The 13,520-nt window shown below is 39.2% G+C and overlaps 1 protein-coding gene across 1 annotated transcript; it reads right to left on the reverse strand.

The window, feature by feature from the left end:
- Window positions 1-891: 891 nt before the first annotated feature.
- On the reverse strand, window positions 892-12,096 carry LOC306982929 (dnaJ homolog subfamily C member 5-like; the record flags this gene model as incomplete). The annotated part of the gene is made up of 4 exons (XM_079583374.1): window positions 892-980; window positions 3,126-3,297; window positions 3,796-4,009; window positions 11,990-12,096. 4 exons carry the CDS (start codon window positions 12,094-12,096, stop codon window positions 892-894), a joined length of 582 nt encoding a protein of 193 aa, XP_079439500.1.
- Window positions 12,097-13,520: the final 1,424 nt, after the last annotated feature.

The following is a 13,520-nucleotide window of genomic DNA, read 5'->3' on the forward strand; positions in this document are numbered from 1 at the left end:
AATAAATCACAAATATGTGCCATACATTCAGAGAAATCCACTTCAGTCGACCTATAATAATAATAATAATAATAATAATAATAACAACAACAATATCATAATAAAAACTCCAAAACACGCCACGCTTTCACATTATTTACAAAGAAACCAGGACTATTATGTATGTATATGTCAGTGGGAGGAGTCATGTGATGTGGGAGGAGTCAGGTGATGTGGGAGGAGTTAGGGGATGTGGGAGGAGTCAGGTGATGCGGGAGGAGTCAGGTGATGTGGGAGGAGTCAGGTGATGTGGGAGGAGTTAGGGGATGTGGGAGGAGTCAGGTGATGCGGGAGGAGTCATGTGATGCGGGAGGAGTCAGGTGATGTGGGAGGAGTCAGGTGATGCGGGAGGAGTCATGTGATGCGGGAGGAGTCATGTGATGCGGGAGGAGTCATGTGATGCGGGAGGAGTCAGGTGATGCGGGAGGAGTCAGGTGATGCGGGAGGAGTCATGTGATGCGGGAGGAGTCAGGTGATGTGGGAGGAGTCTGGTGATGCGGGAGGAGTCTGGTGATGCGGGAGGAGTCATGTGATGCGGGAGGAGTCATGTGATGCGGGAGGAGTCAGGTGATGCGGGAGGAGTCAGTGATGTGGGAGGAGTCAGGTGATGTGGGAGGAGTCAGGTGATGTGGGAGGAGTTAGGTGATGTGGGAGGAGTCATGTGATGTGGGAGGAGTCAGGTGATGTAGGAGGAGTCAGGTGGAGGCGAGGGTGGAGGCGTCTCATGTGGGCATAGGCGAGGGTGGGGGCGTCTCATGTGGGCATAGGCGAGGGTGGAGGCGTCTCATGTGGGCATAGGCGAGGGTGGAGGCGTCTCATGTGTGTGTGGGCATAGGCGAGCGTGGAGGCGTCTCATGTGTAGGTGTCGCCGTATCTGCGCGGTCCGTCTCCGATCAGCTGAGTTTTCTCGCTGGCGTTGGGCTGCTGCATCACCGGAACGTCTGTGGAACATCAGGAGAACATCAGGAGAACATCAGGGGAACATCAGGGGAACATCAGGAGAACATCAGGAGAACATCAGGAGAACATCAGGAGAACATCAGGGGAACATCAGGAGAACATCAGGAGAACATCAGGGGAACATCAGGAGAACATCAGGAGAACATCAGGAGAACATCAGGGGAACATCAGGAGAACATCAGGGGAACATCAGGAGAACATCAGGGGAACATCAGGAGAACATCAGGGGAACATCAGGAGAACATCAGGAGAACATCAGGAGAACATCAGGAGAACATCAGGAGAACATCAGGAGAACATCAGGAGAACATCAGGGGAACATCAGGAGAACATCAGGGGAACATCAGGAGAACATCAGGGGAACATCAGGGGAACACTGATCAGGCTAATGCTAACGGCTATAGGAAAAGACATTGATCAGGCTAATGCTAACGGCTATAGGAAAGACATTGATCAGGCTAATGCTAACGGCTATAGGAAAAGACATTGATCAGGCTAATGCTAACGGCTATAGGAAAAGACAATGACCAGGCTAATGCTAACAGCTATAGGAAAGACATTGATCAGGCTAATGCTAACGGCTATAGGAAAATACATTGATCAGGCTAATGCTAACGGCTATAGGAAAAGACATTGATCAGGCTAATGCTGGCGGCTATAGGAAAAGACATTGATCAGGCTAATGCTAACGGCTATAGGAAAATACATTGATCAGGCTAATGCTAACGGCTATAGGAAAAGACATTGATCAGGCTAATGCTAACGGCTATAGGAAAATACATTGATCAGGCTAATGCTAACAGCTATAGGAAAATACATTGATCAGGCTAATGCTAACGGCTATAGGAAAATTCATTTATCAGGCTAATGCTAACGGCTATAGGAAAAGACATTGATCAGGCTAATGCTAATGGCTATAGGAAAAGACATTGATAAGGCTAATGCTGGCGGCTATAGGAAAATACATTGATCAGGCTAATGCTAACGGCTATAGGAAAATACATTGATCAGGCTAATGCTAACGGCTATAGGAAAAGACATTGATCAGGCTAATGCTAACGGCTATAGGAAAATACATTGATCAGGCTAATGCTAACGGCTATAGGAAAAGACATTGATCAGGCTAATGCTGGCGGCTATAGGAAAATACATTGATCAGGCTAATGCTAACAGCTATAGGAAAATACATTGATCAGGCTAATGCTAACAGCTATAGGAAAATACATTGATCAGGCTAATGCTAACGGCTATAGGAAAATACATTTATCAGGCTAATGCTAACGGCTATAGGAAAAGACATTGATCAGGCTAATGCTGGCGGCTATAGGAAAATACATTGATCAGGCTAATGCTAACAGCTATAGGAAAAGACATTGATCAGGCTAATGCTAATGGCTATAGGAAAAGACATTGATAAGGCTAATGCTGGCGGCTATAGGAAAATACATTGATCAGGCTAATGCTAACGGCTATAGGAAAATACATTGATCAGGCTAATGCTAGCGGCTATAGGAAAATACATTTATCAGGCTAATGCTAACGGCTATAGGAAAAGACATTGATCAGGCTAATGCTGGCGGCTATAGGAAAATACATTGATCAGGCTAATGCCGGCGGCTATAGGAAAATACATTGATCAGGCTAATGCTAACGGCTATAGGAAAGACATCGATCAGGCTAATGCTAACGGCTATAGGAAAAGACATCGATCAGGCTAATGCTAACGGCTATAGGAAAGACATCGATCAGGCTAATGCTAACGGCTATAGGAAAAGACATCGATCAGGCTAATGCTAACGGCTATAGGAAAGACATCGATCAGGCTAATGCTAACGGCTATAGGAAAAGACATCGATCAGGCTAATGCTAACGGCTATAGGAAAGACATCGATCAGGCTAATGCTAACGGCTATAGGAAAGACATCGATCAGGCTAATGCTAACGGCTATAGGAAAAGACATCGATCAGGCTAATGCTAACGGCTATAGGAAAGACATTGATCAGGCTAATGCTAACGGCTATAGGAAAAGACATTGACCTCTCTGAACCCGGCGCTTTTCTCTTTTTAATCTTGTTCTTGGGTCTTTTATTTCAGCAGAGGAAGAATGTGATTGGTTGAGTCTCACCTGTGTCCGGGTCGTTACGTAGCTCCGCCTCCAGGTCGTCAGGTGAGACGTACTCAGGCTCCGCCCCATCGCCTGTGGGTGGGCGGAGCCTCCCGCAGCAGCAGTTACAGCAACAACAGAGACAGCAGCAACAATAACATCCGGTCAGCAGCCCACAGACGGCAAACAGGCCCTACAGAGGGTATTACAGTTAGATCACAGTCTACAGAGGGTAGTACAGTTAGATCAGAGGGTAGTACAGTTAGATCAGAGGGTAGTGCAGTTAGATAAGAGGGTAGTACAGTTAGATCAGAGGGTAGTACAGTTAGATCAGAGGGTAGTACAGTTAGATCAGAGGGTAGTACAGTTAGATCAGAGGGTAGTACAGTTAGATCAGAGGGTAGTACAGTTAGATCAGAGGGTAGTACAGTTAGATCAGAGGGTAGTACAGTTAGATCAGAGGGTAGCACAGTTAGATCAGAGGGTAGTACAGTTAGATCAGAGGGTAGTACAGTTAGATCAGAGGGTAGTACAGTTAGATCAGAGGGTAGCACAGTTAGATCAGAGGGTAGTGCAGTTAGATCAGAGGGTAGTACAGTTAGGTCACTTCCTGTGATCTGCCTCAGAAGCGCCCCTGGTGGTGAAAGTGACACCACCAGGGGCGCTTCTTGGGGTTTGCAGATGACGTTACCTTGGCCCACCAGGTGGACAGCATGAAGTACGTGTGCACGTTGTCTTCTCCAAACTGCTGAGCCACGTAGAGTCCGAGGGAGCCGTAGGCGTCGTAGATGTTACGTTTGGTTTGATCCGACAGGACGGAGTGGGCGGAGTTTAGCTCCTTAAAACGTTCCGCCGCCTCCGGGTTCTCAGGGTTCTTATCGGGATGGAACCGAAGAGCCAGTTTCCTGTGACAGCAGGATCATTGATCAGGCTAATGCTAACGGCTATAGGAAAAGACATTGATCAGGCTAATGCTAACGGCTATAGGAAAAGACATTGATCAGGCTAATGCTAACGGCTATAGGAAAAGACATAGATCAGGCTAATGCTAACGGCTATAGGAAAAGACATTGATCAGGCTAATGCTAACGGCTATGGGAAAAGACATTGATCAGGCTAATGCTAACGGCTATAGGAAAAGACATTGATCAGGCTAATGCTAACGGCTATAGGAAAGACATTGATCAGGCTAATGCTAACGGCTACATCGATATAAACACAGACGATACATTGATATAAACACAGACGATATATCGATATAAACAACAGACGATATATCGATATAAACACAGACGATATATCGATATGAACACAGGCGATATATCGATATAAACACAGACGATATATCGATATGAACACAGACGATATATCGATATGAACACAGACGATATATCGATATAAACACAGACGATATATCGATATGAACACAGACGATACATCGATATAAACACAGACGATATATCGATTTATTGATATAAACACAGACGATATATCGATATAAACACAGACGATTTATCGATATAAACACAGACGATACATCGTATAAACACAGACGATATATCGATATATTGATATAAACACAGACGATATATCGATATAAACACAGACGATATATCGATATATCGTATAAACACAGACGATATATCGATATATCGATATAAACACAGACGATATATCGATATAAACACAGACGATATATCGATATAAACACAGACGATACATCGATATAAACAGCAGACGATATATCGATATAAACACAGACGATATATCGATATAAACACAGACGATATATCGATATAAACACAGACGATATATCGTATAAACACAGACGATATATCGATATAAACACAGACGATATATCGATATAAACACAGACGATACATCGATATAAACACAGACGATATATCGATATAAACACAGACGATACATCGATATAAACACAGACGATACATCGATATAAACAGCAGACGATATATCGATATAAACACAGACGATATATCGATATAAACACAGACGATACATCGATATAAACACAGACGATACATCGATATAAACACAGACGATATATCGATATAAACACAGACGATATATCGATATAAACACAGACGATATATCGATATATCGATATAAACACAGACGATACATCGATATAAACAGCAGACGATATATCGATATAAACATATATATCGATATAAACACAGACGATACATCGATATAAACAGCAGACGATATATCGATATAAACATATATATCGATATAAACACAGACGATATATCGATATAAACACAGACGATACATCGATATAAACAGCAGACGATATATCGATATAAACATATATATCGATATAAACACAGACGATATATCGATATAAACACAGACGATACATCGATATAAACACAGACGATACATCGATATAAACACAGACGATACATCGATATAAACACAGACGATATATCGATATAAACACAGACGATATATCGATATAAACACAGACGATATATCGATATAAACAGCAGACGATATATCGATATAAACACAGACGATACATCGATATAAACACAGACGATATATCGATATAAACAGCAGACGATATATCGATATAAACACAGACGATATATCGATATAAACACAGACGATATATCGATATAAACACAGACGATATATCGATATAAACACAGACGATACATCGATATAAACACAGACGATACATCGATATAAACACAGACGATACATCGATATAAACACAGACGATATATCGATATAAACAACAGACGATATATCGATATAAACACAGACGATATATCGATATAAACACAGACGATACATCGATATAAACACAGACGATACATCGATATAAACACAGACGATATATCGATATAAACAGCAGACGATATATCGATATAAACAACAGACGATATATCGATATAAACACAGACGATATATCGATATAAACACAGACGATACATCGATATAAACACAGACGATACATCGATATAAACACAGACGATATATCGATATAAACAGCAGACGATATATCGATATAAACACAGACGATATATCGATATAAACACAGACGATATATCGATATAAACACAGACGATACATCGATATAAACACAGACGATACATCGATATAAACACAGACGATATATCGATATAAACAGCAGACGATATATCGATATAAACACAGACGATATATCGATATAAACACAGACGATACATCGATATAAACAGCAGACGATACATCGATATAAACACAGACGATATATCGATATAAACAGCAGACAATACATCGATATAAACAGCAGACGATATATCGATATAAACACAGACGATACATCGATATAAACACAGACGATATATCGATATAAACACAGACGATACATCGATATAAACACAGACGATACATCGATATAAACACAGACGATATATCGATATAAACACAGACGATATATCGATATAAACACAGACGATATATCGATATAAACACAGACGATATATTGATATAAACACAGACGATACATCGATATAAACACAGACGATACATCGATATAAACACAGACGATATATCGATATAAACACAGACGATATATCGATATAAACAGCAGACGATATATCGATATAAACACAGACGATACATCGATATAAACAGCAGACGATATATCGATATAAACACAGACGATATATCGATATAAACAGCAGACGATACATCGATATAAACACAGACGATATATCGATATAAACAGCAGACGATACATCGATATAAACAGCAGACGATATATCGATATAAACACAGACGATACATCGATATAAACAGCAGACGATATATCGATATAAACACAGACGATACATCGATATAAACACAGACGATATATCGATATAAACAGCAGACGATACATCGATATAAACACAGACGATACATCGATATAAACACAGACGATATATCGATATAAACACAGACGATACATCGATATAAACACAGACGATATATCGATATAAACAGCAGACGATACATCGATATAAACACAGACGATACATCGATATAAACACAGACGATATATCGATATAAACAGCAGACGATACATCGATATAAACAGCAGACGATATATCGATATAAACACAGACGATATATCGATATAAACAGCAGCCGATATATCGATATAAACAGCAGCCGATACATCGATATAAACAGCAGACGATAAATCGATATAAACAGCAGACGATATATCGATATAAACACAGACGATATATCGATATAAACACAGACGATATATCGATATCAACAGCAGACGATACGTCAATATAAACACAGCCGATACATCGATATAAACAGCAGACGATACATCGATATAAACACAGACGATATATCGATATAAACACAGACGATATATCGATATAAACACAGACGATATATCGATATAAACACAGACGATATATCGATATAAACACAGACGATATATCGATATAAACACAGACGATACATCGATATAAACACAGACGATACATCGATATAAACACAGACGATATATCGATATAAACACAGACGATATATCGATATAAACACAGACGATATATCGATATAAACACAGACGATATATCGTATAAACACAGACGATATATCGATATAAACACAGACGATATATCGATATAAACACAGACGATACATCGATATAAACACGGACGATATATCGATATAAACACAGACGATATATCGTATAAACACAGACGATATATCGATATAAACACAGACGATATATCGATATAAACACAGACGATATATCGATATAAACACAGACGATATATCGATATAAACACAGACGATACATTGATATAAACACAGACGATATATCGATATAAACACAGACGATATATCGATATAAACACAGACGATATATCGATATATCGTATAAACACAGACGATATATCGATATATCGATATAAACACAGACGATATATCGATATATCGATATAAACACAGACGATATATCGATATAAACACAGACGATACATCGATATAAACACAGACGATATATCGATATAAACACAGACGATATATCGATATAAACACAGACGATACATCGATATAAACAGCAGACGATATATCGATATACACACAGACGATATATCGATATAAACACAGACGATACATCGATATAAACACAGACGATATATCGATATAAACACAGACGATATATCGATATAAACACAGACGATATATCGATATAAACACAGACGATATATCGATATAAACACAGACGATACATCGATATAAACAGCAGACGATATATCGATATAAACACAGACGATACATCGATATAAACACAGACGATACATCGATATAAACACAGACGATATATCGATATAAACACAGACGATATATCGATATAAACACAGACGATATATCGATATAAACACAGACGATATATCGATATAAACACAGACGATATATCGATATAAACACAGACGATATATCGATATAAACACAGACGATATATCGATATAAACACAGACGATATATCGATATAAACACAGACGATACATCGATATAAACACAGACGATACATCGATATAAACACAGACGATATATCGATATAAACACAGACGATATATCGATATAAACACAGACGATATATCGATATAAACATATATATCGTATAAACACAGACGATACATCGATATAAACACAGACGATACATCGATATAAACACAGACGATACATCGATATAAACACAGACGATATATCGATATAAACACAGACGATACATCGATATAAACACAGACGATATATCGATATAAACACAGACGATATATCGATATAAACACAGACGATACATCGATATAAACACAGACGATACATCGATATAAACACAGACGATATATCGATATAAACAGCAGACGATATATCGATATAAACAGCAGACGATATATCGATATAAACACAGACGATATATCGATATAAACAACAGACGATATATCGATATAAACATAGACGATATATCGATATAAACACAGACGATATATCGTATAAACACAGACGATATATCGATATAAACAACAGACGATATATCGATATAAACGTAGACGATATATCGATATAAACAGCAGACGATACATCGATATAAACACAGACGATACATCGATATAAACAACAGACGATATATCGATATAAACATAGACGATATATCGATATAAACACAGACGATATATCGTATAAACACAGACGATATATCGATATAAACACAGACGATATATCGTATAAACACAGACGATATATCGATATATCGATATAAACACAGACGATATATCGATATAAACATATATATCGTATAAACACAGACGATATATCGATATAAACACAGACGATATTTCGATATAAACACAGACGATACATCGATATAAACACAGACGATACATCGATATAAACACAGACGATATATCGATATAAACAGCAGACGATACATCGATATAAACAGCAGACGATACATCGATATAAACACAGACGATATATCGATATAAACACAGACGATATATCGATATAAACACAGACGATATATCGATATAAACACAGACGATATATCGATATAAACACAGACGATATATCGATATAAACACAGACGATATATCGATATAAACACAGACGATATATCGATATAAACACAGACGATACATCGATATAAACACAGACGATATATCGATATAAACAGCAGACGATACATCGATATAAACAGCAGACGATATATCGATATAAATACAGACGATATATCGATATAAACAGCAGACGATATATCGATATAAACACAGACGATACATCGATATAAATACAGACGATATATCGATATAAACACAGACGATATATCGATATAAACAGCAGACGATATATCGATATAAACAGCAGACGATACATCGATATAAACAGCAGACGATATATCGATATAAACACAGACGATACATCGATATAAATACAGACGATATATCGATATAAACACAGCCGATATATCGATATAAACACAGACGATACATCGATATAAATACAGACGATATATCGATATAAATACAGACGATATATCGATATAAACACAGACGATACATCGATATAAACACAGACGATACATCGATATAAACACAGACGATACATCGATATAAACACAGACGATATATCGATATAAACACAGACGATACATCGATATAAATACAGACGATATATCGATATAAACACAGACGATACATCGATATAAACAGCAGACGATACATCGATATAAACAGCAGACGATATATCGATATAAACACAGATGATACATCGATATAAACAGCAAACGATATATCGATATAAACACAGATGATACATCGATATAAACAGCAAACGATACATCGATATAAACAGCAAACGATATATCGATATAAACACAGATGATATATCGATATAAACAGCAGACGATACATCGATATAAACAGCAGACGATATATCGATATAAACACAGATGATATATCGATATAAACAGCAGACGATACATCGATATAAACAGCAGACGATATATCGATATAAACAGCAGACGATATATCGATATAAACAGCAGACGATACATCGATATAAACAGCAAACGATACATCGATATAAACAGCAAACGATATATCGATATAAACACAGATGATATATCGATATAAACAGCAGACGATACATCGATATAAACAGCAAACGATACATCGATATAAACAGCAGACGATACATCGATATAAACACAGACGATATATCGATATAAACACAGATGATACATCGATATAAACAGCAGCCGATATATCGATATAAACAGCAGACGATACATCGATATAAACAGCAGACGATACATCGATATAAACACAGATGATATATCGATATAAACAGCAGCCGATATATCGATATAAACAGCAGACGATACATCGATATAAACAGCAGCCGATATATCGATATAAACAGCAGACGATACATCGATATAAACAGCAGACGATACATCGATATAAACACAGCCGATATATCGATATAAACACAGCCGATATATCGATATAAACACAGATGATACATCGATATAAACACAGCCGATATATCGATATAAACACAGATGATACATCGATATAAACACAGCCGATATATCGATATAAACACAGATGATATATCGATATAAACAGCAGACGATACATCGATATAAACAGCAGACGATATATCGATATAAACAGCAGACGATATATCGATATAAACACAGACGATACATCGATATAAACACAGACGATATATCGATATAAACACAGACGATACATCGATATAAACACAGACGATATATCGATATAAACAGCAGACGATATATCGATATAAACACAGACGATATATCGATATAAACACAGACGATATATCGATATAAACACAGAAGATACATCGATATAAACACAGACGATACATCGATATAAACACAGACGATATATCGATATAAACACAGACGATACATCGATATAAACACAGACGATATATCGATATAAACACAAACGATACATCGATATAAACACAGACGATACATCGATATAAACACAGACGATACATCGATATAAACAGCAGACGATATATCGATATAAACAGCAGACGATACATCGATATAAACAGCAGCCGATACATCGATATAAACACAGACGATATATCGATATAAACACAGACGATACATCGATATAAACACAGACGATACATCGATATAAACAGCAGACGATATATCGATATAAACACAGACGATACATCGATATAAACACAGACGATACATCGATATAAACACAGACGATACATCGATATAAACACAGACGATACATCGATATAAACAGCAGACGATATATCGATATAAACAGTTCTCTGTAAACAGTTCTGTGTCTGACCTGTAGGACTTCTTGATGTCGTCATGGCTACAGCCGCGCTCCAGCCCCAGCACGGCGTACAGACTCTCCCCTGAGGTGGAGAGAGCGCGCTGCCGTCCGTCCGCCATGTCCTCGCCGCCGCTGAGCAAAGCACTGGGATCAGACCGTCCACCTGTGACAGATTAGTAAGAGCTGATGACAGATTCCCCCAGCTCACAGCATACAGGCCAGAGTAACCCTGTCTAGATCTAACGGAGGAACCCGGGTGAACGGAGGAACCCGGGTGAACGGAGGAACCCGGGTGAACGGAGGAACCCGGGTGAACGGAGGAACCTGCATTCTGGAATCTGAGGACTGGACGGTTTGTGATCTTGGCCCGTCTGCTGAGGGATCCTTCGGCCCTGGGTCTCTACAGCCTGTCCGTCCATGGGAGCGGATCTCTCCTTCTGTGGTTCTCCCCAAGGTTTCTCTTTCCTCCTGCCGGGTTTGTGAGTTTTTCCTCGCCGTGCTGGAGAGTCTAAGGACGGGGGACGCCCACGCCGCTCGTCGCTGCCTCCTATTGGACATTATATTTGCCTGGATTCACCTGAACTTTTAATTGTCATATTTATTGCTCTGTTTTATTGCCTTGATGTTTGGTGCAGCTGTGAGGAAACTTCTGTTGTGATATTGGGCTTTACAAAACCATTAAACTTAAACTTTGAAGCCAAGACCCACAAAACTCATCTCATCATCAAGTGTATTATTATTTTTGTCACGTTTTCCTCGCTATTTCGAGTTCTTAAAGTTAAAGTCCTGGAGTTATTGTTAACTTTCAAACATTTATTCTTTATTTAACCAGGAAGGTTGGACTCGAGAGTCCTGGCTCTGTTAGGGTTCGGTTGTTCCACCGGGTTTTTATGCTGTTTCTGACGTCAGTCCTTGGACGATGTTGAATCGTGAACACAAACATGGCGGATCTCCATGGTAACAGTGAATTCACACCATTTCATCCCAAACTAAAGTCAGGGTCCGACTGTCTTACCTGTCCGCCCTGTGCTGCTCCTCGCTGCTCCTCGCTGCTCCTCGCTGCTCCTCGCTGCTCCTCGCTGCTCCTCGCTGCTCCTCGCTGCTCCTCGCTGCTCCTCGCTGCTCCTCGCTCCTGCTGTGGGCCAAGGCCGGCTTTAGTCTGGAGTTAAACCTCGTCCCTGTTTAGTCCTGGTTTCAACCGGCTGTAGACCCGGTCTGGTCCTGCTGTAGACCGTTGTCTGCTCACGGTCTGGTGCTAGTCTGTGTGGAGGTTTAGTCCTGGTTTAGTCCTGGTTTAGTCCTGCTGTGGTCCCGGTTTAGTCCTGGTTTAGTCCTGGTTTAGTCCTGGTTCAGTCCTGGTTTAGTCCTGGTTTAGTCCTGCTGTGGTCCAGGTTTAGTCCTGCTGTGGTCCAGGTTTAGTCCTGGTTTAGTCCTGGTTTAGTCCTGGTTTAGTCCTGCTGTGGTCCAGGTTTAGTCCAGGTTTAGTCCTGGTTTAGTCCTGGTTCAGTCCTGGTTTAGTCCTGGTTTAGTCCTGGTTTAGTCC

The sequence above is a fragment of the Gobius niger genome (genome assembly GCF_951799975.1).
Source record: "Gobius niger genome assembly, contig: SCAFFOLD_50, whole genome shotgun sequence".
Lineage (NCBI taxonomy): Eukaryota > Metazoa > Chordata > Actinopteri > Gobiiformes > Gobiidae > Gobius > Gobius niger.